The following is a 26,395-nucleotide window of genomic DNA, read 5'->3' on the forward strand; positions in this document are numbered from 1 at the left end:
TAAATGGGTGCCAGCCCAAATGATCATAACTCTTGGCACCATTTTCAAAATGCACGGTACCTGGGATCTGCCTTCAATCTATAACACTGCCATCCACAACCTCAAGAAAGTACTTGTAACAGCAATAGAGATAGATGCTTACAATTGGCACTATGTGTAGAACTGCTCAACCCAATCTAATCTCTAGCACTCCAGCAGCCGCCCTCCCCTCGCAGCCGCTGATTACCACGCCAAGTGAGGGGCAACACGGCGCGCGCCACCTTTACACGCCGGTGGCTTAATCCTCACGTCATTGGTTCAACATTGGCTTCCAAGCATTCCTGTTACGCGCTTCAAACACTATCGTGGATGTTGGAACGATGTTGATAACCGCTTCGGCCGCTCGCTATTCTTAACTTAGAATGTACAGTATTATAAACTTCTTACATGCTCCTTCTGTTTGTGTGAACATAGCCTAGCCTACCCTACCCTACCCTACCCTACCCTACCCTACTGATCACTTCACTGCAATTTCCTCGCCACTGCTTTCTTCCCTCTCTTGCCCCTCCCCTCATCAATCCTCCGCACTGTACCTGCATGAGAACTTGATTTATTAGCACAAGAACTCTCGTCAACCAGCACTATGTCTTCAGGACACAATGTGAGTTGCTAAATGATCCCTTACACCACCGCAATCCCACTGATATCAGCAGGACCCCAAGCTTCTCTATGCCATCAATGGCATTAATGCTTACCATATCGAGAATGGCAAAGAGGAGTCCTTGACAGCTTCAGGCCCCCAAACTCTTTCCCTCTTGATGGTCCCGACCTCCTCACCATTCTCTGACCTATCCTCCGCCGACCCACAATCCCAGGCCCCAGAAGAAGACTTCTACCTCCATCTCCATCTACCTCCCGAGCTCGACCTCCCTCTTCCTGCAACCACCCAAATCTACCATCAACCGCCCAATAGCTACCTAATCCCAAGATGGGACCTGGGTCCAGAGAGTGGGGCTTTTACAAGGATAGAATTCCCTGGTGTAGGGAGTGGCAAGGGTTCTCAAGAGGATGTCGATACATTTGAGACAATTCTCGCCCAATGTACGGCATTTTTGGAGCGTGCCCCGCCGCCAAAGAGCGCTAGGTCTCGTAAGTCAAAGGAAAAGAGTGCTCCTATTGCTGCATACGATCCCTCTGCTTTTCAACCAGGAGAGGCATATGTCCCAGGCAGCTCTAGTTCGGTTGCTGGAGGTCAGATTGTGCTGGTTGATGAGGAGAATGGAAGTGTAGTTGGGGAACTTGGTGAAGGTTTCCATGTCGTGGAAGATATAAAGATGAAGCCAGGATCTAAAGGTTTGTAGTCCCATCAGTAATGGCAAAGTCCATGGCATCTCTAAATATCATGTTCCTTTCACATCACTAACGACCACCAGACCCTGTCGAAATCACTCTCCCACAAGATGGTTCTCAAAACATCGGCGTGGCCCCAGCCTCGAAAGAGTACCTCGAAATGTCTATGCATCCTGCCTACAAGAATTCTACCCTCGTCGGCAAAGCAGCCATGGCGTCGCGCCTTATCGTCACAACCTCATCTTTCGTCTCCAAAACCCTAACAACCCAGGCCGAGTCCTTCACGCAAAAGACAAAGCCAAACTCCAAGCCCATGACCTTTACCCCTACAACCCAGGCTCGCGTCCGCAAAGTCCATACCTTCACTGAAGGGGCAGCAGGCCTGAGTTCTAAAACCGTAGGTCAGGTAGGCAAATATGCCCAGAACATCGGAGCTACGCTTTCAAAGCGTGGGACGAAGGCACATAAGGGCATTGCACCGGATGGCACGCTGGTGGATGAATATAAGCCTGGTTTATTGAATAAGAGCATGATGGCGTTTTCTACCATTGCTGATGGTATTGATCAAGCGGGTCGAAACCTCCTTGCTTCTACCTCGACGGCTGCTACTACGGTCGTAGGCCACAAATATGGACCAGAAGCTGGGGAAATCTCCAAGAGTATTGGTGGTGGTTTCAAGAACGTTGGACTTGTCTATATTGACGCTGCAGGCGTGTCGAGGAAAGCTGTTGTCAAATCTGTCGCCAAGGGTATGGTTGTTGGCAAGGTTCGCGGGGGCGGAGATTTGATCGTTGGTGGTGGTGATGGAGGTGTGATGAGTTCGGGGGCTTCTTCAGTCAAGGATGGCAAGGGACGCTTTAAGGATGATCTTAGTATGACTGGTGGACGGGAGTCCCCTGATGTTGTGGGGTACGGACGGGCCGCTCCGCCTGCTTATGGAAGTGGACCTGGAGAGCCGCTTGAGGGACAGAAGGTCGCGGATGTCAAGCGTTGAGATAGATGAACCTTTTTTAGGGAAATTATTATGATTGTATGAATGGGTCGGAAGTCGGTGGGTGGCTTAGGATGATGATGGATAATGGGTTATGACATATTTATACCTCTGAATTTTATTTTGCCCTACTATGCGATTAGTTAGCTGTATTGCAGTTCTTTCCCTAGCTAGGTATCAATACAGTATATATATATAATTGATTCTCCTACGAGAACTTGAACATGCAACCGAGGACACTCGTGCAACAAGAATGGATAATCCTCCTGGGGGGATTTTTGGTAGGTAGGTAGGTATCGAATGATCTATTTATGCATATGTATATGAAGGTAGGTATGTAAGAGGATAAGTGGAAGGTGTTTGTTTGAATTTTACCTATATACTTTCCCCTTTACATAGATACTATTAGAGGCTTTTGAGGCGTCACGATCTTGTGTCACGTACACGTGATGAGGGGGGCGTTAGCGCCCATTAGCGTGTCTAGATATGCCTTCCCTTTACCCATATTCCTTTATACAGCGCCAAATCAAAACAACGCAAAACAATAAACAGTCAACCTCAAATTCGTCTGTATTATTTATCCTCAATCGCCTCGACGTACGACACCTATCTAGGTACCTATCCTTCTCCACCACACACGAGGCTGCACCGATATCACGCTCGGTACGGAGCACGGCGTATCAAGAATGAAGCTCCAAGCTTTGTTTACCGTTTGCCTGTATTCTGCAATCCAATTCGGACAAGTTGGGTATGCTATTACGCCTGATGAAGGGTTCAAGGCTTTGGGAGACTGGTGGAAGAAGACTTTGGAACCAGCTGCTGGAGAGGTCTTCAAGACCGCGAGCGGTTTTGGGGGACAGCATCTTGGAGCTGCTGTAGCGGAGGCTGACAAGTTTGGAAAGAATACCCTGGCTCCAGCACTGGAGAAAGGCATCAAAGCAATCGAGAATTATGGCCAGGAATTCTTTGAGGCTATTGCCGATGAAGGCGATGACGGTGTTGGTAAACCGGTTCTACATGTCATCTTAGAGAAGGCGCAGAGATTTCCAGAAGAGGCCTTGAAACATGCAAAAGGACACCCAGTAAAGACTGCTTGGATGGCCGCCAATGCGCTGACTTTTTTCGCACCTGGTATCATCGCTGGGCCTGTACTATGGGCTGCTGGTTGGGGTTCTGCTGGTGTGAGGGCAGGTGAGTTATCACTCTGCGAAAGGTCACTTTACACCTTCATGTTATGACATGCATTCTTACCCTCGCTTCTGACTCTCTTGTCGGTTTCAGAATTTATATTAATACATGTAACCAGGAAGTACAGCAGCGATGATTCAATCGGCAGTAGGGAAAGTAGGCGCAAGAAGCACCATTGCGTATCTAACAAGCTCGCAGATGGGTGGGTATGGGGTTGCGGCTGTGCATGGGTTGACCAGGTTTGGGTCTGCTATTGGAGGTGCAGTTGGAATGTTCAGTGGTGCTGATGATAGTCACGCGCATTTTACTGAAGAGGAGTACAAAAGGGAGCAGGATGAGTAACGTCCCAGACCCCTAGCTGTGGTACATGGTGAATGACGAACCAACCAGCCTACTAAGGTTATAGGAAGAATCATGGTCAGGAGGAGCAAAATCTGATTGAGGTGTGCCTGAATTCCCTTAAAATTCCAGACAAGCAAAAGAGGCTTGCAGTCTACAATGCGGTTTCAGTCTGGACTAGTATTTGTTACCCGTCCGTGCCCGAGATTTCGTTCAGCTTTCTATTGCTATGTCATGATCAAACTCGATATCGCAGTGGGGATTTAGGAAGAGAATACCCAATTATAATACTCGCTAGATCCGAGACGAGACAGACCAGGTGGGTGAATAAACAAATAAAGAAACCGAATTCGAGACTTTAGTTCAACCAGATCAGAAAGGAATTCAGATACCCTGCATGCGTGCCTTCCTCCCAAAATTTGCATTTTTTTTCATATCATCATCTCATATTACCTTCAAGTTATCAATTGATTCTTACATCGATATTACCTCCAAAGCTTTCACGAGAAGAACTGGCACACCATTCCATACACCAACTCCACTTCCATTTCCACAGCAACTTCCACATTAACTTTCCCTTTCAAAACCAGCACACACACAAACAAACACCATGCTCCCCCTCTTCCAAATCATCGCCGTGCTCTTCTTCCCCAACACTACCGCTAGAATATTCGCCATCTTCTTACGAATGTTCGCCTTGCTACCGCAAGTCGTTGGGCCGTGGGTCGCTGCGGTTATCAATCTCGGGTCTATTTTGTATTGGAACTCTAGGGTATAGAGAATGGTGTGGAAGGGTCCATCCACTCGGCTACCGCTGATGAGTTGATTGTGGGAAGGATGGGGTATGAAGTATGGGGTACGGAGTATAGAGGAAAAGGGATACAAATGTAGATTGTGTGCGAGATAACAATCGTTCGAATGCTTTATTCACACTCTGCAAGCTGAATCCGTTATTCTACATCCTCTGCGTCCTCTGGCAATAATCAAGTTAATGTCCGAGAGTATTTGCTCTGAATGTTCGTGGCTTGCCAGAAAGATAGCGGCTACATGGTGCCCCCTTTTCTCTCGCTTAGGCTTAGCCACATCAACCTTTCGATAAGTAGACAGGACAATCATCTACCAGTCCCAACACCACAGCAGTACGTCTGTGGGTGGTTTTTCAACGTGGAGCTGTACGAATTGTACATACAGACCAAGTGATTGTAGCATCTACACTGAAGTTCCCATTAGCAGAACAATCATGGTATTATTGCCTTCCCTTTCGTCTTCCCTCTGATTCACAACTGCCAATAAGAATTATATAAAAAACTCCTTCTTGTCCCCTTTTCCTTGCACTCTCAAAAACTACCAACACGCAAAGTATAAGATAAATCGATCGACACCACCAGACGTTCACTGCAACATAAGCTACACTTAAGATACCAGTTACCTTGTTACTTAACCAGATCAACGCGAATACCCAGTGCCTCAACATTACATACAAGCCATGTTCCACACTCAGTTCACAAGGTATGGTTGCGGCCACGAAGTATTTGGCGACATCCCCTGCGGTTATTTCACTGACCCGGACCGTGACATCGTTAACTGTCCCTGGAACGTAGAAGCCGGGCTTCAGGTGGCACCGTACGACAACACCATTTTACAAGAACCGAGACGCTTCTGCGAAGATTGCAGAGAGATAGCTGTCGATGTGTTAGCAGAAGAAAGGAGAGAACGAAGGGCTAGGGAAAGGGGGGAGAGAGAACAAAGGGAATTGGAGGAAGAACAAAAGGAATGGGAGGCAGGAGAGGCTAGTAGACAACAGGCGAGTGAGGACAACCGTACAGGTAACTAGAAGAGGCGTCTTTCGCGATCTGTGGATGGTGTAGGAGGATGGTTAGGAGAGGTTGTGGAGGTGTGGAGGCTTAACAAAAGAGTTATCTGCGAGACTTTTCTAGCCGAATAGATCTCAAAATGCTCTTCATCAAAATTCTTCTTACTGCTTGTGAATTGGCTTCTCGGGTGCAGCATTATGCTCCTATTGATACTGACAATACTTGAATTCGGAGAATGTGTGTCTTAAACTGGTGTTCAGGAAATGTAGCGCTGTCTTGCAAAGCCATGCCAGTTGCTCCTCGAGCAGCTAGATTGCCCACCGTAGACTGAACCACAGCTGCTGCCGATCCTACAAATATCCCGAATGTAAGTAAATAACTACCAAAAGCCACAGAGAAATAAATACGGCCGAAAGAAAGAAGAAGAAGAAAAAGAAGATCTAACCTCCTAGTGTACTAGTACGTCTACATCCGAAAGCCCAGAGTAAAGGTCCGCTCACGATACTAGGTGCAGCTATTGTAGCCACACTAGTAGCAAGAAGAGCTGTCCGTCCGGGGTGCTCCTTGATCCACTTGCCAGATTCTCCGGAGAGCTTGTCAGTGCTGGTCCAAGTTGGTGCTGGCCGAAATGATCTGCTGTCTTTACTACTTGGCCGAAAGCAGGTCGCAACTTATTTTTTACCGAAGTCATCAAGAGCCGCTGCGGTTTCCCCCAATGCAGGATCCAACTTGGTCATTCCAAATTTCATCAAGGGACTTGCCGACTCCTCCAACAGCAGGTCCAAGATGATGATGACCAAAATGATCCGCAGCCTTTGCAACTTCACTGAGAGCGGGTCCTAGCTTGTTCTTTCCAAAGCCTTCCAAAGCGGCTCCTGTGCCTACTAATACAGGGCCCAGCTTCGTCTTGCCAAATCCGTCCAGGTTCTTGCAAACTTCACTGAGCGCCAGTCGCAGCTTATCCTTCCCGAAATCGTCGACTGCTTTTGTGGCATTGCCTAGAGTCGGACCGAGTTGATGCTGTCCCCACTGATCCATCGCTGCCACAGTGCCCTGGAGTGACGCGCAGAAAGGTCATTGTCGATGCCTTTTTCTCGAGGTAGGAGACGTGAAGCTGTGCTCGAGTGCGAGTGCTAGAGGCGAAAGTGAATGTTCTATGGGTGTTTCTTTACTAATTGACCTACCTTGGAGATGTGCGGGTAGCCTTAAATGGCGACCTACCCGCTCTCGTCTTGATTAAAAAGCCGATATGGGACGCGCCCCTTGATGAGTTTCAAGTTATGCTGTTGTCCAGATTGCAGAACTCTAGGGTATAATGGCGTTTGTAAGTACTTGATCTGTTCCATTAATAAGTTTGCCCTTGAGAAAGCTGCGTTACGCTTGCTCAGACGGATCAAGAGACTTGCTCAACATTACCTAGGCCTCGATGGGCTTAGGCTGTAAAAAGATACCAAAATAAAGAATCCCAGAGTCAAGAAGAATGATGGTATGTAGAATCAATTCCCAGGTGTCATGTGTAGCATATCATATGAAAGACTCTCAGAAAGGCTATCCCAAACCATCCGAGATACTCTGCCTAATCAGCGCTATTCACTGCTACCCGTATGGCCTACTTGGTCCTTTACTGCTTGTACACGTTGCCATTGGGGGTCCTTTTGGGGGAGGCCGTCAAACACTGTACGAGTTAACTACTGGCCGTTCCAACTTCCAAGCGACTTAAAAGCCAAGCAGTTTCCTCGATAGGTCGAGGAGATACGGGAAGCAGGAAATGATGCTTGGTCAAGTAGTCGAGCTGGGTCTATAACATATTCCCGTACTTCCCGACATACTTGATTTGGAGAGATGGTAGTGCGCGTCTGGTATTCGAATTCTGACAGAACCTCTCTCTCAGCCAGACTCTTGTGGGAGAAATTTCAAATCAATCGTGAAAAGAACATCCTTCGTTGTCTCAATCGTTACCCATTCCTCCTGCACGTGATTGCTCGTGCTGATCTGACCACCGAATTCCGTTGGCCAATCTGTGACATCCCACTCTAGGCCCTTGGTCGTGATGATAGATGGCTCCTTCATCGGTATGATGCCAACATGTTTGCCTAAGCTAATGCCTTGGAAAGTCTCTTTAGCCTTTATCCGATGTCTTCCAGACTTCAATAGAAAAGTGACTCCTTCGCTTGAAAGGAGGAACATTTTGCCAGAAGTATAGTCTTTTTGAAAGAGGTAGAGGTGATGCAGCATTGATAAGCCTTGGTCAACTCGTCCTCCGAGTCCTCCAATTGCCACAATGTTGAGAGGTTTCGGCTTTTCAGACCAAATATAGTTGACAGCTTTCATGTAATCCGTGGAATATTGGTCCGAATCATGTGTGATCCTGACACCTTTATCTTCCCAATATTTCGTAGCTTTTGCGGAAATGGAATCTAAATCTCCAATGACTAGATCCAACGTAAGATCATCTCCCTCATGGGAAGTATTGATATCATAAATCCGATTCGCACCTCCATCGGCGGCGACTCTGTAGATAGAATTCTTCCATATCTTGGCGTAAAAAGATGGTTTGAGTTCCAAGGGTTGATTGAGAATGACGAGAGCGCAGTCCTTGTGTGCTATGGGATTGTTCGAAAAGACATCAGCCGGATGCCATGTCATTATGTTTTCAATCGTTGCCATTGGCGGAAGATACCAAGGGGTTGGCGAGTCTGAATATGCAAGTTATTTTATATCCTTGTACATAGACGGTTATTCAGGGAAACTGCTTGAGCTGGGTAAGGTATGGAGAGAAGTGTTGCTTTATCATACCAAATATCGAAAAGATGAAGCTGAAATTTAGTTAGATCAGGATGGAAAGAAAAGAATCGACACTGCGAAAATGGTGGTTGCGATTAGTCACGTGGCACTGAACAATTTTTGGAATCCAAGATGCTTACAAAACAACTCCGGCGTCATCAAGCTTGAGTGTTCTCGCGCCACCTTTCTTTTGTTCCATATTGCAGATTCTCGAATCACTGTCTTTAGTTTCGAGCTTCCTATCATGTTCAAGTCCGCCGTACGAGCTGCGCCTAGACGCATACTACCATCCCGAACAGTCGTCAACAACTCTCGAACACGATTTCTAAGCACAGCTCCCCCGACGCAGAAGTCGAGGAGTTGGAAGAGCAGTGCTGCAAGATGGGCATTAGCTGCTGGAGCGGTCTACTATTACAATACGAGTAGTTTGTTTGCGGAGGAACCCGAGGGTTAGTTTTAATGGTAAAATCAAAGCTCCCGGATGATGCTAATTGGTTCACAGCTTCTATTCAAAAACTCGATGAATCGATACACCATATACAAGATTCGGAGCTGCCGACGGTAGATGCGATTGTAGAAGAGAAGAGACAACGGTACGCTCAGCGGATCGCTGAAGAACAACAGAAACAAGCGGCAGAAACAATGGCCGAGGGAGGCGAGGAACAGGCTGAAGAGGAGGGAGAAGAGGAGGGCGGTATGGATGGTTTAGAGGAAGAGGCAGGTCAACAAGGGGCATTTAATCCGGAGACTGGGGAGATTAATTGGGATTGCCCATGTTTGGGAGGCATGGCACACGGTCCTTGTGGGGATGAGTTCAAAGAAGCTTTCAGCTGTTTTGTGTACTCTGACCAGGAGCCAAAGGGCGTGGAGTGTATAGAGAAGTTCAAGTGAGTGCATGCCGGTCTGCTATTACGGGGCAAGCTAATAAATTCTCAGGGGTATGCAGGACTGTTTCCGCCAACACCCTGAGATGTATGGCGCGGAGTTGGAAGATGATGAGGAGGAGGTAGAGGAGGAACTTCGTGCGAGAGAAGCGTCGCCGGCACCAGGAGATGAAGCTCCTCAATCAGCGCCCAAGACATCCCAGGAGCCACCAAAGGAAGCAGCCGCGCCAACACCTGCACCCCCAGCGGAAGAGCAGAAAAAACCTATCCTGGATGCACCAGAAGTACATGTCGATACTGCGAAAGAAACGGTCGGCGAGTCACAAGATTCTGGGGATGAAGGTAGCCAACTGTTGCCCAAGGCAGCACACGATGCCACAAAATAGATTGAGCCAGAAGTTGGCTTTTGTAAAAGATGTATTATGTACCTATACTAGACACAAAAGGAAGGGCATCACGAGGCACATTATATTGTAACATACAGAGAAAATTCCTAAACAACTATAAACTTTCAGACATCTCGAGCTTGAGCCTCCAAATCCGTCTTTGGCAGTCTTCAATTGCCCAAAGTTTTACCCCCAAGGTTCCCTGAAGCTAACCTGTCCTGTGTTGATTGCTTCAGCCGCCTACGTCAACGTCGTCAAGTGGATTTTGTAAGCTTGGCTACGCGAGTCTCCCTCCCTCTTCCCGGTTTCGTTTGTTCACATGAGCACAACTTCTTTCAGCCTGTCAACCTCACGATACTCCTCAAATCGCACAAAAGTACCCTCCAAACACTCCTCGTATGTATTCCAGCTTGCGCCGATATTAATACGTGTGTTGATTTGTCCAGCTGACCTTATCTAAGCAAATATCACCATGTCCTACGCAGCAGCTGCCTCGAAAGGGCCAAAGCAATCGGCTGACGAGGTATGTAGCTCTACTTGTTGCAATCTCCATCTCCCAACGATACCTCGAGCTCTTGAATGCTATAGCTCGCCGTTAAGACTTTCGCAACTCTAGAAAACAAGCTAATATCCCTCCAGGCGCGTGCCCCAGCTCCTCCAGAGATTATCGCCAACGAATCCGCTAGCACTTCTTCCCTCATCGACGTCGATACCGACTCCGTACACACCGTACCCTCCGACTTCTCGTCGCAAGATATTAAGACCGACACACAAAGGGACCGCCTGGAGCACGAAGCTGAAGCCGCTGAAGCACGCGCTAAGGAGACAGCTTCTAAGGCCTCCAAGGAGTTCTCCAAGGATGAGAAGAACGCTAAAGCCAAGGCAAAGAAGGTTGCTGGCAGATTTGAGGCCAACAGCGATAACCCTGTGTTTATCGGAAATGCTGTTGCGGTTGTAGCTATTAGCACTGGGCTGGGTTTTGGAGCTTATCGCAAGTATGCTGCTGGAGAGTTGAGCTGGAAGGTTGTTGGTGCTTGGACAGGAGTCGTGGGTCTCTTTGCGGCTGGAGATTACTACCTGAGCCAGTATGTCGGATATCTTTTTGATAGCCTGAGTGCAGTGCTAACGACATCACAGATACCTTTTCAAGAACAAGTACCCCCAGAAGAAGTAGAGATGAGATGGAATCGGGACATATTTTCTACGTTTAGCATATGCTAGGTGGTTCTTTGGTAGATGCGGTTTTTCGTCGCCCTGCAAACTCTCAGCTCTGTATTTCATACCGCTCCATGTTTTGATAGGTTTCTTGACGAGGGTCTATTGGTACACGATTGATGAAGGCGAATCAAAGACTGGATCCATAAAACCACCTGGTTTCATCTTAATATTCAAGCTTCCTCGAGCATACTCAAGAACCTGCAATTCCCATCAATCAAAGATGCACCCGGGTATTTTGCGCCCGCTCAGACAGTCTAAACTGGCGACAAATTTCAGTCGCCTATCGCTTCTTGCCATCTTCTCAAGTAGGTAGAACTATTACTCAGCTAAGCTTTTCTTCCCCTTAATGTCTCTTTTCTTGCTTTACTTTCTTCTTGTATGCTATTTCTTGTACGCTCAACTCGAATCGCGGATCATTCTCTCGCTTCACCCCAAGGCCTGGTGGTTTGGGACAAATAGCGTATTTTCTTCGATCAATTGATCGACTGGCCCCTTTTTTAAACTGTACTTCTAGAAATGCCACATTCGATTTTTCTTACAGCTGTAAGTACCTCGATGTACTCCGCCTAGGTTATTCTTCTCTCCCAGCACCAGCCTCAGGTTCCTGCAATAGCACCTTGCAGGAAAGATACCAATTTCAAAAAGCATCCAATCCAATATCACACTGTCTTTCTCCTCTAGAGGCTCGCATACGGCTCATATGGCGGCGCCATATCCCCCTCAGTATATCTCGGCAGCTGAGCTCTCGCTCCATATCCAGGACGAAAGTCCCGCTCCATACACACACAATCGCGGCTCATGAGATGAGCGGCCGAGCCTCCTCGTCTGTTGGTAGATACCACATGACGGTTTCGCAGCCCGGACACACCACTTCCATGCCTGCGCGCCGCCGTCTCCGCGTACGACCTCGAGGATGGGAGGCTTCACTCTCGGCGTCGCTTGCATCAATGATACATTTGATGGCGAGGAGGAAGGCGAGGGCTGCTAGCGAGTAGATGGCGTATTCCATCCATTGGGGGATATACATTCCGTGTGGTCGAAAGTGGGGGGGGGGGTTGTAGTGGGTTCTCTTGGTAGTGAGTTACGATGAGTTATAATGCAATGCGGTTTGGAATTGTGTATGGATGGCTTGTCTTGGTGAAGAGTATCGATGTGGAGGTAGGTAATTTTGGGGGGGAATTGCGTGCGAAGAGCGATTGATTGGATTTTTGATTGGATTCTGCGGTGTGATATGCAGTAACTGAATGAATGAATGGCTTGCTTTTTTATTTTCTGGGATGTGATGTGGGAAGTCAGTCAAGCAATTCACAGGTTGGCTAAGGTAGTGCATCCGCTTCCAAACTTGGGATACCAAACCGAAAGATGTCGAATTCTGACATCACGATGCTTTTGGGGGTCCTTTTTTTTCAAGTCCTAAGGCTAGAATGAGTAGATATTCTTTGCTGGATGTAATTTATGTGGCGGGTTTGATATATACCAGTTGTCGATACAAGTAGCATGTGGATTAAGTAACTAGCAGCATAGGAAACCAAATTTTTTCTCTCATCTCATTCTGTATGATTTATTCCTCTTCGTTGAGTCTCTTTAAGGCACTCCAAAATCTCGACTCGAGTATCCTACTATCTTCTCTCCTTGAGCTAGTACTATCTATCTCAATTTGCGTGGAGAAGTTCTACTATAGTAAGTGCAACCATGGTGCCTCATCATCTTCCACGCCATCAGTCCTCGTACTTCGGCGGCATCGGTTCCTCGAAATAGCCAGGGAGCTCGTCTCGCATATCGTACGCAGGAGGTCTCGAGCTAGCACTCTCTTCATCCACCCACACCAGATCCACATCCTCATCCTCATCCTCATTCCATGGCATAGCCGGTACGACAATCAACAGCAGCAACTCCTCTGCAGTAAATTCTTCTTCTTCTTCTTCTTCTTCTTCTCCCGAAAATAATTCGAGATATAGTGGGCCTAGGTCTATATAGTCCAAGAGGAAGTTTAACTCTTCGGTATCGGTTTCGAATGATGATGGGGTCATGACTTCGGGTTGCTGAGCTGGTACTGGTATTGCCTGCAGAGATTCCATGAAAGAGCCGTTGTTGCTCGGAAGGCCGTTGCAGCCATTCAGGGAAATGTCGCGTTCTGGCATGACGGATGGATAAATGCCGTCGTGTGTTTTGGAGTGTATATATGCAAGGTCCGAGCTGGAGTTTTGCACGCAAGACTGCGAGATTGCTTGCTGTTTTCTCGCGGGTGATGGGTAGAATTGTTGTTTTAATTCAAAGTTGAAAGTTCAATTTTCGAGAATTGGTATGGAGGTAAAGTAAGTACCATTTTCTTTAGTCTTGGGCCGGGACTTATTGTCATTTTGACTGATGAGATGCCTGGTGATTCCAGTCCAGGTTTGTTTTGCGGCCCGCTTTTTAGCTCAAGAGGAAAACCAGAGTTGCACAAGAGTGTGTTATAAGTCGGAATTTTCAGGTTTTCCTTTCAAACATATTTGTTGGTCTTTTAAGCTAGAATTAGGTAACCATACATCCTATTATTATTCTCGCTCTGGGGTTTTGCGCAGCTAGTGACTGACGCAAGATAAAAATGACCTAACTAGAATATCGAAAGACACCTTAAAAGTATGACGAAACAACGAGTATCGGCGCATCATATTTGCTGTTCAGTTTCCGAGCTGACACGTTTTCTCACGTTATACTAATTTCTGGACTGGCTTTATTCATTGCCAGCAAACTGCGATTTCAGTCGTAGTATGCCATCTTCTTTACGGATCTAAACTCAATTGGAGGCTTTATGCTAGCCGAGTATGCTTTTCCATTTCATTTCTCGGAAACATTTCTATCCATACATGTCAGTCTTGAAGCTCTTAGTAGTGCCGCCGGGACCTAATGTTCAACAAACTCCACCTATGCTAAAAATAAAATGCCAAAACAGTTTTTCACTACCAACTGAATCGTCAATCCTGTAGCTGGTGAAAGTTCATTTAAAAGTGATAGTTCTTCAACTTGAGTTCCAGTAGGTAACCGAATTGACACATCTTTCAAGCCAAGGCTGCCAAGTTATCAACATTGCCTTCCCCCTTAGCCGATTTCCATCACAAAACATCCCTACTTCCATATTGCCTAGTAGCAGATTTTCTCGAGGGGTAGGCCTGACCCTTGCAAAAGTTTTTATAATATTAAACGTAGCAAAGTAGGATCATCAATAATTTGCAACATTCATCGCGAATCGTGACTGAAATACAAGGAGCTAAGCCGATTCGGGAGAAACCCACGAGATTGCCTGATTCCTGAACAAGACGTCAACTTTGGATAGAGGTAGTGTAGAAGTTTATCCCTTATACAAGATGCCAGGTATTAAGAGCAAGGTACATTATCTCTATGCCACTGTGCGCCGTATGGTAAATTTCTAGGTGCGTTCCGATATGTCCCTGACTTTATAGCCCCATCCACCAAAATCCCTGTCACAGTTCTACCGCAAGCCATGGTATATAAGAGCAGAGAGACGCCGGATTTTTGACCCGTTCAATTCATAAATCTTACCCTGCACCAGCTGGCATAACCGCTCAGGGCAATCTAGTCGCCACCATGTATAAGAACGTTTCTGGGCTTTTTAGTCTAATGGGGACTTGGGGGTTTTCAGCTGCTCAGTCCAGCTTCAATAGCAGCGGCAGGTTCGATCTGCGCCCATTCACAATCAGTCTATCCAGCGATGTCCCGCATATGCTTAATATGGTCACCAACACCAAGTTACCAGAAAACCCCGAGTATCCAGGTGCCTCTGCTGGAATTCCTCTGGATAGTCTCAAGTCGCTTCGGGCAGAGTGGCTGACTGCGTTTGATTGGGGCAAGGAACAGCTAGCTATGAATGAGTGAGTAGAAAGAATTGTTCTAAATCTGGCCTCCGAACATCCTTTTAATTTAAGTCATGCATACAGGTTCAACCATTTCACAGCCGAGATCGAAGGTCTCACCATCCATTTCATCCACCAAAAGTCAGCAGCTCCAGATGCAATCCCGTTAATTCTTACACACGGCTGGCCAGGATCATTTCTTGAGTTTTTGCCCGTCATCAACCCACTCTTGCAGGACTCCAAAACTTCCAGCAACACACCCGTTGCATTCGACATCGTTGTACCTTCTCTCCCGGGCTTCGCCTTCTCGTCGCCACCTCCCGAAAACTGGACACTTGATGACACTGCTCGAGTTTTCAATACCCTCATGTCTGATGTTTTAGGATACTCGAAGTACGCTATTCATGGAACCGACTGGGGCTCATTCATTGCTTATAGTCTGTATGACAATTACAATAGTTCTGTTCGGGCAGCCCATTTTACTTTCTTGCCTTTTCTTCCCAAATCACCGAGTGAGCTGGATGCTCTGAATATCAGCCTTTCCCCACTAGAGACGTTCGAAGCGCAAGAGGCTGCAGTTTTTAGTTCAATTGGGATTGGCTACACAGTTGAACAGTCAACGGAGGTGCGTATTTAAACTCGCATTTTATCCTGTCAAACAGGGAATCTAAGCATTGGGATTTAGCCAAACACCATTGGACTGGCCCTATATGATAATCCAGTTGGCCAGCTCGCCTGGATTGGACAGAAATTCCTAAATTGTAAGTGTAGATAATGGCAGAAGGCTACCAGGATGCCGCCTTTTATTAACAATTCGAACTCTAGGGTCCGATCCTCAAGCTGGAACGGCTCCCTCGGTTCTCGACCACACCGAGATTTTGAAGAGTGTTTCACTGTACTACCTCACCAAAAGCGTCATCTCGTCCATGTATATATATTTCCAGAACCCCACAGCGCTCAGATCAGTCTACACCAAGGCGCAGACCGACGCACCCATGCTTTTCAGCGGCTTCAAATACAATCCTGGCTTTTGGCCACCGGCACTAGCTGCTCAAGTTGGGAATCTTGTTTCATACCGAAGTAAGCAAGCTTATATGCCGCGTGCTAGATCAGGACATGATTCTAATGAGAGATTCTTTAGATCACGACTTCGGTGGCCATTTTGCGGGGGTAGACAACCCTCCAGCGTTGATTGAGGATTTGAGAGAGATTGGAAAGTATTGGGTATAAGAGGCGAGGCGGTATGGCGACGAAACGCGGAAAAGGTCGGCACTGACGTGAATCTTGGAGGGAAAAAGAGACTGTCAAACTTATTGAATGCAAAGAGTTATTTGGGCTAGAGAGCGAATGTAATGGATCCTGTAATAGAAGGCGATTTCAAATCTGACTGGATTTGAGTAAGCGTACAAAACTAACCTTGCTGCGGTAACTTGGTTCTAATAGAAACCCTCTGATTCCTCTTTTCACATAAACAAAAAACATCTCTTCTTTAAAATTCTTCCAATCCAAAAAGCATATCTACCAGTATCTACAGCTACCATGAGAAGATGATGGCAGTAGACTCTTCATCGTCCGTCGCGTGGAAGAACTACCTTTCCGAGCTCACGAAGAGCTGATCTTGTTATTTACTTTCATCCTCAAAGCATATATATATATATATGTTTCGAAACAACTCCGGCTCCTTGCGTCAATATATATAGAAAGCAGGAGTGACGGATGTCAATAGAAACTCAAGCTAAATACGCCCGCAGATTTAGCCCCTATTGCCTATTCGCTTATGCAGGTACGATCGATCGCAAGCAATGCATTGCAATCAAATTGATTGACATCACCACCTCGAGCCTGCACCTGCTCTATAAAATGTAACTTTCCCACCACTTTAATTTCCTACATTCCTCAATTTTTTGGATATTGCGCTCCTGCTCAACAGAGCTCATTTTTCTTTTCAATCCGTACCGTTCAGATAATATTAATTCCCTTGTGTGCATCATTGCGTCAAATCGATCACAAGACCCTGCAACATTACTAGACTTAATTAGTATCTACTGTTACACAGTCACTCAACTTCGAAGCAACATGGTTTCAGCAAAAGGAAAACCCACCGATCCGAAGTTGAAGGACAAGGTCACTCAAGGCAAATACATCCATCTACATTCCCTCGCACAAACTCTCATACTAACAGCCGCCACGCACAGAAGTGAAGAACCAACCCAACAAGGATGGCAGTGGTAAAGGCAAGATGGCCGCCTGGAAGGTCCCTATCCACCCCGCCTCCATCTTTCATCCCCTCTAACCCATCCCCAAAGACCTCCATCTAACACAACCCACCCCACCCACAGGCCGCAAAGATAGGCAAAGAATACGAAGCGCGCGGCGGCGACTACACCAACGAACCCGGCAGCAAAGACAAGCCTCAAAAGGGCCCCCCAGTCAAGAAATCGCCCTCTGAGAAGAAATCAGAGACAACAAAGGTTAGTAGTAATCACAATCTCCAGCAGCCATCGAATCCATCTCTACATCTAAACACAACCTCGGACTCGGATTCGAACATCGCTCTCCCTCTACCCAAGCCGGCCCGCAAGCGCACGAAAACCCTCGTGCTGCGGCTGAAGAGGCCCGAGGCAACTAGCACGCGCCAGATCACTAGATTGTGCGATGTTCCTTCGGGAGAACGAGGTTCGGTTCCGGGGACGGCGTATGTGCCGATGGAAAGATCACCGTTGCGCAAAGTGAGGAATCGGTCTGATAGCAGTACGCAGCAGGAATCCGGACCTGGATCTGGATCCGAGGAGAAGAAGAAGAAGGCTCCTTCGCGGGGACGGCCCAGTGGTGTCGCGAAGAAAGGGAATAAGAAGGAGGTGAAAGAGCCGAAGAAGGGAGAGAGGAGTAGTGCTAGGCAGGCGGGGAAGAAGGCTGAGAATGTGAAGGCGAATAGGGGAAAGAAGAGGAAGAATGAGACTGATGATGATGATGATAATGCGAAGAAGTTGAAGAGGGATAATTGATTCAAGGCGCAACAATGATATTCTGGATTGTCATTGTCGTATTGCGTTGGTGGAATTGTATTTGTATCTATATGGCACTGAGTGAGCTTTGGTTGGCGTAAAGAGTTGCCTGACGGTAAAATCAATAACTCGAGAATCCAGTTACAAGAAGAGCTGATATCGTTGCACTGTATTATTCAAATCCAACCTAGTATGAGGGTATCATTGCATTGAAAAGTTCTCATTCCGATGCCCGTTTTATTCCAGTCTAACGCATGAAAATAAAATTTGTACACTGGCAAGAGAAAAACCGACCCCGCCATTCATTCATCCATCTCTTCGGCATGTCGCCAAAAGATTCTAGACACTAATAAATACAATACCACGACCACCGACCCCATCAAACTACGATTGATGAGGAGCCATTCCAATAGAGTTATTTCCTCCATTGAATGCTACGAACTGCGACTTGAACATGATGTCGCCGTAAATTTGCAGGCTGGAATCGATAGCCTGGACTCCACCAAAGCAAGCTGATTGATGCACATGTTAGTAAGAGATTTCATGTTTAGATGAGGGAGGAAGACGTACTCGCACTACCTGCGTCCACCTGCGCGAAATTAATATCATCACCCCTGATCTGCGCCATGTAGTTTCCCCCAATATCGACCATCAAATCCGGCAACGTCGCGCTACAAGGGAACGTCACGCCCCCCACCGTCTGGTTGTTTACCGCACCCGTCACTTGGCTGTAGTATGCGTTCACGACGGCTGCGTTGACCAGCATCAGCGTCGTTCCCGTGTCAGCGATAGCCTGGCCTCCCGCAACGGACATGGCGGTGCCGGTACCGACCTGGAATTTCTGGGACGAGAATTGCCAGAATCCCTGCGTGGTGTTGACTGCGGCCCAGCTGAGGGAACCGTTGAACTTGGTCGAGTCGATGTTGCCGAATTCGTAGGCGCCGACGGCTGCCTTGCGGAGATCGGCTGTGAACACGGGCTGTGCGAGAGTGGCCATGGCGTTGTCGAAGAATGTCTTTGCCTGGGTCGGCTTGACGGTGTTGAGCTTGGAGAATGCAAGGCCGACTAGGCCGTTGGACTGCGTGTCCTGGACGAATGAGCTAGAGACTGCAGTAGCCATTTCAATGGCTTGACCGGTCACACTGGCGCCTCCGATGTTGACCGTGTCTGTACCGACATTCCCTGCGGCTCCAGACCCGTCACCGTAGGAGATTGTGAAGGAAGCACCCTGCTGGAGCTTGAAGGTGCTAGATTTGGTCGAGTCAAAGACAGTGTGCCCAGCTTGCGAAGCTGTACTTAATTGAGTGTTGAAAACCCAAAGATCGGAAGATCCGCTGTCGAAATCCATGTTCATTGTTTGACCACCGATGGTAACAGGGGAGAGAAATTCAGTATCTCCCGTCTCTGGAGTTGCTGTGACCTTTCCACTTCCAGCTGTTCCGTTAGAGGCGGCGGCGGTTGAGCTTGCTGTAGATGCTGCTCCAGTAGGCGTTGCCACTGCTGAAGACGCTGATTTTGACCCTTTCGCCTTTCCCTTCTTTGCTCCAGTTCCAGCACTCCCGCCAGTAAGACCAGCCAATGAATTAGTCAACGCATCCGCCGTATCAGCTGTTGCTCCAGCACCTTGTGCCTGAGACATAGCATCGGCAAGTCCTGGTGGAAGAGGAATCAGATATTTTCGGTGTGCCTTGATCATCGCCCTCGTTCCAGCTCCTGGAGTTCTCTTGAAATTCGGGTTCGGTACCCGTTCGACCTTGAAGCTTCGTTTTTGTATTGGTGCATGGCGTTCTGGTGCTGGTGCTGCAAGAGCAAGTGTAACAATGGTCAAGAGGAAGAGTGTTTGTAATAATGAGTGCATAGTTGCGAGAATTGAAGATGACTTCGGTCACGGTCCCACACCAGGTGGTTTTCTTTAATAAAGTTATAAAAGAGTGGTAGTTTCTCGAGGATCTCTGCTGAAGGAAAGAACGTTTTCCAAGTTGGTCGAGTCAACGAAGGAATATAGCAGAAAATGGATACCCGCCCCGAGGAAAGTTGAAAGATGAAAAGCAATATAGGAACAGGAAATGGCTTGGAGACGGGAAGAACAGAATTGCACGAAGAAGAACAAAACAGAATAGAGAAGAAAGAAGAGGTCTAAAGCATGAAGTCTTGGCCGCTTCTATAGGGATTTGCACGGCAGGGTTAAAACATGCCAGGCACTAGATGCCAGACACTTGACGCAGCATAATGGTGGGGGAGCGACTTGATGCAGACAAGCCCGAAGCGGCAATCTTCTCACTGCGGAGACCATGCAGGCGAAGGAAAGGGTGGGCAGGTTTTGGAAGTACCGGGAGGCTCATGGCGCAGTCTGTGCTTGGGAAGGCGGTCGTATAATTGGATGGGCGAGGGAGAAGGGACCATGAAGCTTGAATGAGAGCCAGACGGACGGAGGAGAGGGGTGATTGACGAGGCCTAGCGCCCGTTCTAGGGTGCAGAGACTGTTGGATTGGTGGATTGGTGGATGCGGCTGACGTGGAAGGGTTGTTTGGCTTCGGGTTAGGGTTTGCCATAGGGTACGGTGGGGCACAGTACAGTACCTGACCTGACTCTGTCTGCGTCTACGAGTACCTTACAGTAGCTGCTGTGTCTGGCTGGCTGTGGCTGGCCGCTGGTTGTGGAACGCTTGGTACTGTACCTTACGTACCCCTACCCTACTACTACTACTACTCGTTACTCGTACCTTTCCAGGGGGTATGAATCCCCAAAAGAAACCTACTGACGCGACAACGACTGCTGTAACTTAGACCCTAATTGCAGTCCTTTCGTAAGATACTTACTCATCTCGGCATCTCTTTGGCCAAGACGCCGTACCTCTTCGTACCGTCCAACGACCCACGAATACCATACCATAGGTAGAGTAGCCAAGACAAAGGTCTCCGATGGCAATCTCTTCAAACGAGCGCGGTAAAAAGAATGGCCCTCTCTCAGGCCACGGATTAATTGTTTCTTGGGGACGAGAGGTTGCAATTGCCCTTGCTCTTGGCATCGGGTGTTTCGTGAACCTGAAAAGAGCACCCTGAAACCGAGCTACGATGTAGATCGATCCACGACTCGTAGCAACAACACCACCACCTGCCGGCAAGTGGATCGTGGCTCGCGGCTCAGAACGCCCACCAGCAGACTACAGTAAGCAGTGCAGTTTACTTGTAATCTTACATCTACATCTATCTTGGCTTACCTTATGCATATCGTAATTTGACTGGTACTGTTACTACTGTACGGTAATCTACCTAACTTCAAACTCAATCTTCCATCATGCCTGCCATCATGCTAAGTTCTACACCCAGTGGTATTCCCAAACCCTTCTTTTCGCGACTTTTGTTGTTTTCAATGATCGACGCAAGGACCTCCTGCACCTCATCCACGGAGAGCTCATCCATCCTCCGAGTTTTAGACAGTCCTCGTCCTCTCCGCATCCTTTCCTTTTTTTTTTTCCGTTTCCAAATCAATTAAGCCAAATCGGTCCATTTGGTTGTCCATTGGGTTCTAGCGACTGGCCGAAAGGTCGGGGTTCTTGTGGTTCAGATATGAAACGAGGTTGTGGCAGCCAATGAGAGCAGGACTCGCATACAGTACTGTATCATGCAGCCGGGGCGGGTGTCAGATTTCTTCAAACATTACCTATTTTTGTGAGCCACCAACCGCAAGGCCACCAAGGGAAATCCATACGAGTGGTTTTTTGGGGGGATTCCTCCACTTCCTCATGCTCGGATCGGAGTAAGTGACCTTGTTCAGAAGGCAGATAGGTATGTATCTCAATACCAAGTCAGGTATCCAGTCTCTCTCCGCCTCTTGAGTTGAGCAAGTCGTCTTACTCTTTGTTTGATACTGTGCATCCATGTATATACGAAATGTGAAAACTCAAGCTACTGGCAGTAGATCTCAGTGTATCTAGAGCGGTTAGATGTATATCCCGAGTGCACACTTTCCCACTCCCACCCCCGCATCCTTCTTCAATGCTTTAATGATCCCAATCCGACCAAACAAACACAAACATTCCAAATCAACCTATCGAAATCAAGCTCTATTCCGGCAACAGATCTCATTACTCTAGCCTTAACTCAACTCAAACCACCCAGCCACCCATTCATTCACTCCTTCCAAAGCCACACTCCAAGCAGATCTTACTGTACTATACCCCCATCCAGTACAAGGGAATTTCCGGAGATCGTACTGCACAGTATTGCGAAAATAGAAGGTAACTTCAGATGAAGGCTGGCGATGTTGTAGATCATACACGGGGTGATCCCCCTTCTTTCATGCCTTGATCTAGATCTGCCGTCGTCACGTGCCAGACTCAGCACAAGTACCGTAAGCTGTTCTTGATATATACCCGGCTTGCTCCTTCTCCGTTGGGTAGGATGGGGCTGAGGGGTTGAACGGCTGAGCTGAGTGTATTGTCTGAGGTGTGGAAATGTGGTTAGTCAAAGATAGCAAGCAAGATACAGTACCACGAAAATGGGGCTGAGGCTCGAACCCTACCCAAGTGGAGAGTGAGACTTAAGAGAGCATAGATGAGGCTTGGGGCGTGGTCTATGTTAGTCGGTAGACCTATGCCATTCGATGCGGTGTCTGAGATTATGTTTCTATATACAACTACGACTACGATTGTACTTAATGCGGCGCTCGAGTAACATCATCTAAATCCATGTTTATCGAGATCGAAGAACTACTCGTAATCTTACACTTCTCAGAATTCCTTCCAAGATCTTGCATTCTCCCAAGCATATCCCACTTTCAAACAAGCAACTTCGTCGAAATGTCTTCCAACAATCTGCATACTCGCTGGTACCTTCACCTTCTCATCCGCCTGTGCTGGGACAAACCCAATTGGGATCGCCAGCGCAGGATGCCCAGTAGCATTAAACGGACACGTATTCTCAAGCTTGCCAATCGTCTTGCTCATCTTGGTGATGGCTGAGTCCGTCTCCAGTGGAAGAGGGTTCGAGGGTGTGATGGTGGTGGGCATGATGAGGACGTCGTAGTTCTTGAAAACCTCGTCGTAAGTATCAGTCAATTTGCGACAAAGGTTGACCGCTTTGGCATATACGTTGGGGAACCTTTCCCAGCAGAATTCGCCGGCGAAGAGTGCATTCTTATTAATGGGACTCATCTACACTGCTGTTAGCACTTTCCCCTGATAGACCTCCTGGATATTTTTATTACCTTCTCTACTGCTTCTGCTGTAATGGGTAACATCTCCTCATACAAGTCTGTGAGCATGACTTGACGCCTTCCGGAAGCACGTCCAGCCCTGCCCTACATTAAGTCAGATGATGTAGGTCCAAGGTAAACCCCGAGAAGGAAACAAACCATTGCACCACCTTGCTTGCTTGCTACACCGAATATAGCAGGAGCAATCTCGTGCATAGGTATGCTGACCTCTTCGACGATCGCTCCCAATTCCTTCAACACGGCAGCAGCAGCTTTGAATTTCTTCTCCACCGCTGGATCGGTGAGTGGTGACGGTGTTCCTTCCTTTAAAATTCCAATTTTCATCCCCTTGACACCCGAATCTTTGGTATCGAGTAGAATCTGCGAATATCTCGGCACCTGGTCTCGGAAAGGGGTCCCGGCTCGTTGTCTATCGTCAAGACCATCGACTCCAGCAATTGCCTCGAGCAGTATTGCGTTGTCTAGGACAGTTCTAGTCATAGGACCGACGTAGTCGATAGTAGCTTCATTACTCACACAGCCCGTGTATGGGATGAGTCCAGCAGTTGCTTTGAGTCCAACAAGACCGCATAAAGCTGCCGGGATGCGGATTGATCCTCCCTGATCAGCTCCGATACCAAGATCCACCTCTCCCTTCCCTACCAAATTCGCAGTCCCCGAACTACTACCTCCAGCACTGTAACCTTTGGCGAAAGGGTTGTCAACGGGACCAGTGGCCGCAGTGAACGAGGCGGCGCTTGTGCTATAGTTTTCGCAGACTGCTTTGCCCGTGATCACTCCGCCAGCCTCCAGGATTCTTGATACAATCGTAGCATCCAGCTTGGGGATCCATTTCGAAGATAAGTCTCTGCCTATCAAGCACGGCACACCTGCTACACAAATGTTGTCTTTGATACATATAGTTTTGCCTTTCAAAAGGGTCGATGATGGCGATTTATGAGCAGCTGTGAAGCGATGTGCCCAGGCATTATCAGGGTTGTCTTTCTTCTTGGGAAAGTAGCTTAATCTTGTAAGTGACAGCGTTGATAAATCGGAGAAGTACTCACATATTCTCTCTCGGCGTTAAACCAAAGTCCGGTTGTGGTTGATAATCTGAATGAGATCAACATTGGGATACTTCGTCCATACTGACGTCTTTACCATCCATTTCCTGAACGAATTGCATAGCATTGCATGTTGCAGCGAGCAGGGTAGTATATTCGGCCTTTTCGTTTCCCTTGAACTCATAGCCAAGCTTCAACGCAATAGCTGATATGTCATCTTCGGTAACTTTCACACCTCTGGATTTGTTTAGAATAAGCCTAGTCGAGATAGATATAATACTGACACTGCAGGCGTCACCGAAAGGAGAGACATTGCTAGTCCAGATAATCAAATCGATTCTTGCGATACGAGAAAGTCTCGGATATCTCTTAATCCTTGGCAATGGAATATATTGCAATGATAACTGCTTCAACGAAAGAGTGATATGGGTGCTTTAAAAACAAGCTACGTATATAGACTTGCATCCCATTCTTGACGCTCACTATCTTCGGAGATCCGCATCACTGTCGGTAGGCCTCGACTTTTCATATTGAAGAAGTTATATCTACGAGGAGTATGGAATACAAAGAAAACCAATAATGACACTGGGAGAAGAACTTTTTCTGCAGGGTTCACCTTCGTGTGCTGTTTAGTCAAGCTGAAAATAATGACCTTCAACAGCGGGCAATAGATGCAATAATGAGTGATTACAAATATGACAAAGCCCAAATGCGGGCCAAACACAAATAGCACGTCTGCCATTGAATTACAGCTTACCTGTTGTAATATATGAAATTAAATAGAAAGATTGCTGGTCTTGAAAACGTATCTCGTTTGAAATCAGGCAGAGTTGCAAGGGAACAGCAGAGGAAAAGATTCGGACAATGGCATCAAAGTAGCAAACAAGAGCAACATGAGGTCAAGGTAAGGTACCTAGAGCTTGATGGGACAAAGGCTTTGGAATGGTGGAAGAGGAATTGAAGTTAGAGTAACATCCCACTGAATGGAGTAGAAGAGTGACAGGGATTATTTCGATCCCGCTCCGTAATCCCGCTGCATCACCTTTCTTCGCCTCAGAACAATTCATAGACATTCCGTACCTTGTTTCCAATGTGTCAGTATTTCATCTCGCAAACCCCTCTTATAAACCATGATTAGCTGTCTAAATTCTACCGAAGGGCAGCAACCATGGCGACATCTCAAAAGCCAAAGTCCATCCTGAAGAAGGCCTCGTACCCCGCCACAACGACATCGAAAGAAGACCGCGATCGAGACCTAGCATTGTACCACGCCGACCTGATCCAACAGCGCAAAGATATCGAGCTCGAGATCCTCCTCGCTACAGAGACTTTGATCGACTACCCACTAGCCACAGCGCCCTACGATGCCAGCAACCCTGCGCCCGCCGACGCGCAGACATTCAAATATCTACTGCGGCCCTTCCAGCCCAGCGACTACGATGCTCTGATACTCGAGCGCAACATTAATGAGCGCTGCGGCTACACATTATGCGCCAACGCGCCACGCAAGGAGAGCGGCGGCGGGAGGTGGAGGATGGTGGGGAAATATGGCAAGGGGAAGGATTTCAAAGTCGTGGACAAGAAGGAGCTTGAGAAATGGTGCTCGGAAGCTTGTGCTATGAGGGCATTGTATGTGCGAGTGCAGTTGAGTGAGACTGCGGCGTGGGAAAGAGGAGAGCGTGGCGAAAATACTGTCAAGATTGATTTGCGGGATGAGCCAAAATCGGACGGTGATACCGTTGTTGAGGGGCTGGAGAAGTTACAGCTTGCTGGAGATGACAGCGTCAAGAAGCAAGACACAGCACATTTGGCGTTGGAGAGAGGGGATAGAGGGCCTGCTGCGAGGATTGGTTCGGTGGACGTGAAGATACTGGAGAAGGAGATCCAGCGAGTACCAGAGGCCCCTTCCCTAGAAGACGAAGATCTCACTGAAAGGCTGGATACCATACATCTAGGGTTAGAAGGGCATACAACCAGTTTCGGCAGCAATAGGCACAGGCGTCACGAAGAGGAAGAAGAAGATACTGATTGGAAATTATAAGACATTTATTGGCGTTGAGGCAGGGTTAACAAGGATAAAGATACCCAAACTGGAAGATTTGCACTCTATAAACAATACTTTGAAGACAATAGTTCTTCCTTATACCTCCATTGCCCTTCACAAACATGTAATGCTAGTTGTTAGTAATTTTGACGTAGGATCTTAGAGCATGTCGGCAGAGAATCGAGGGGTCAGAAGTTCACTAGCATGGGGAGCGAGAAGAAAATGGCAATCAAGCGTCATCCCCAGAGGAGAATCAGCGACACCTTGGTGGGATATGATCTCACATTGATCTAGTATGC

The 26,395-nt window shown here is 47.5% G+C and overlaps 9 protein-coding genes across 9 annotated transcripts; 5 read left to right on the forward strand and 4 right to left on the reverse strand.

Annotated features, from left to right (window-relative positions):
* Nucleotides 1-622: 622 nt before the first annotated feature.
* On the forward strand, nt 623-2,323 carry Spart (Spartin; the record flags this gene model as incomplete). Its single annotated transcript, XM_031149498.1, has 3 exons — nt 623-640; nt 693-1,332; nt 1,413-2,323. 3 exons carry the CDS (start codon nt 623-625, stop codon nt 2,321-2,323), a joined length of 1,569 nt encoding a protein of 522 aa, XP_031005386.1.
* A 3,533-nt stretch (nt 2,324-5,856) lies between these two features.
* Nucleotides 5,857-6,699, reverse strand: LHYA1_G004541 (uncharacterized protein; the record flags this gene model as incomplete). Its single annotated transcript, XM_031149499.1, is given in 4 exon segments — nt 5,857-6,011; nt 6,107-6,331; nt 6,344-6,389; nt 6,427-6,699. 4 exon segments carry the CDS (start codon nt 6,697-6,699, stop codon nt 5,857-5,859), a joined length of 699 nt encoding a protein of 232 aa, XP_031005385.1.
* Nucleotides 6,700-7,548: 849 nt separating this feature from the next.
* On the reverse strand, nt 7,549-8,307 carry TPK2_1 (Thiamine pyrophosphokinase; the record flags this gene model as incomplete). The annotated part of the gene is made up of 1 exon (XM_031149500.1): nt 7,549-8,307. One exon carries the CDS (start codon nt 8,305-8,307, stop codon nt 7,549-7,551), a length of 759 nt encoding a protein of 252 aa, XP_031005388.1.
* Nucleotides 8,308-8,689: 382 nt separating this feature from the next.
* MIA40 (Mitochondrial intermembrane space import and assembly protein 40) lies at nt 8,690-9,715 on the forward strand (the record flags this gene model as incomplete). Its single annotated transcript, XM_031149501.1, has 3 exons — nt 8,690-8,894; nt 8,948-9,332; nt 9,382-9,715. The coding sequence occupies 3 exons, from the start codon at nt 8,690-8,692 to the stop codon at nt 9,713-9,715; spliced, it is 924 nt and encodes a 307-aa protein (XP_031005387.1).
* A 463-nt stretch (nt 9,716-10,178) lies between these two features.
* LHYA1_G004544 (uncharacterized protein) lies at nt 10,179-10,889 on the forward strand (the record flags this gene model as incomplete). Its single annotated transcript, XM_031149502.1, has 3 exons — nt 10,179-10,238; nt 10,355-10,800; nt 10,853-10,889. Coding segments are annotated over 3 exons (543 nt in total), but the record flags the coding sequence as incomplete, so codon positions are not given.
* Nucleotides 10,890-16,863: 5,974 nt separating this feature from the next.
* Nucleotides 16,864-17,792, forward strand: LHYA1_G004545 (uncharacterized protein; the record flags this gene model as incomplete). Its single annotated transcript, XM_031149503.1, has 3 exons — nt 16,864-16,911; nt 16,970-17,041; nt 17,127-17,792. The coding sequence occupies 3 exons, from the start codon at nt 16,864-16,866 to the stop codon at nt 17,790-17,792; spliced, it is 786 nt and encodes a 261-aa protein (XP_031005381.1).
* A 384-nt stretch (nt 17,793-18,176) lies between these two features.
* LHYA1_G004546 (putative aspergillopepsin A-like aspartic endopeptidase) lies at nt 18,177-19,650 on the reverse strand (the record flags this gene model as incomplete). Its single annotated transcript, XM_031149504.1, has 2 exons — nt 18,177-18,304; nt 18,363-19,650. The coding sequence occupies 2 exons, from the start codon at nt 19,648-19,650 to the stop codon at nt 18,177-18,179; spliced, it is 1,416 nt and encodes a 471-aa protein (XP_031005384.1).
* Nucleotides 19,651-22,524: 2,874 nt separating this feature from the next.
* AMID (Amidase) lies at nt 22,525-24,365 on the reverse strand (the record flags this gene model as incomplete). The annotated part of the gene is made up of 6 exons (XM_031149505.1): nt 22,525-22,947; nt 23,001-23,093; nt 23,148-24,009; nt 24,056-24,101; nt 24,150-24,289; nt 24,337-24,365. 6 exons carry the CDS (start codon nt 24,363-24,365, stop codon nt 22,525-22,527), a joined length of 1,593 nt encoding a protein of 530 aa, XP_031005383.1.
* Nucleotides 24,366-25,220: 855 nt separating this feature from the next.
* Nucleotides 25,221-26,390, forward strand: LHYA1_G004548 (uncharacterized protein; the record flags this gene model as incomplete). The annotated part of the gene is made up of 2 exons (XM_031149506.1): nt 25,221-26,008; nt 26,252-26,390. The coding sequence occupies 2 exons, from the start codon at nt 25,221-25,223 to the stop codon at nt 26,388-26,390; spliced, it is 927 nt and encodes a 308-aa protein (XP_031005380.1).
* Between the last annotated feature and the right edge of the window lie 5 nt (nt 26,391-26,395).

Source organism: Lachnellula hyalina, assembly GCF_007821495.1.
Source record: "Lachnellula hyalina strain CBS 185.66 chromosome Unknown contig00066, whole genome shotgun sequence".
NCBI classification, from domain to species: Eukaryota; Fungi; Ascomycota; class Leotiomycetes; order Helotiales; family Lachnaceae; genus Lachnellula; species Lachnellula hyalina.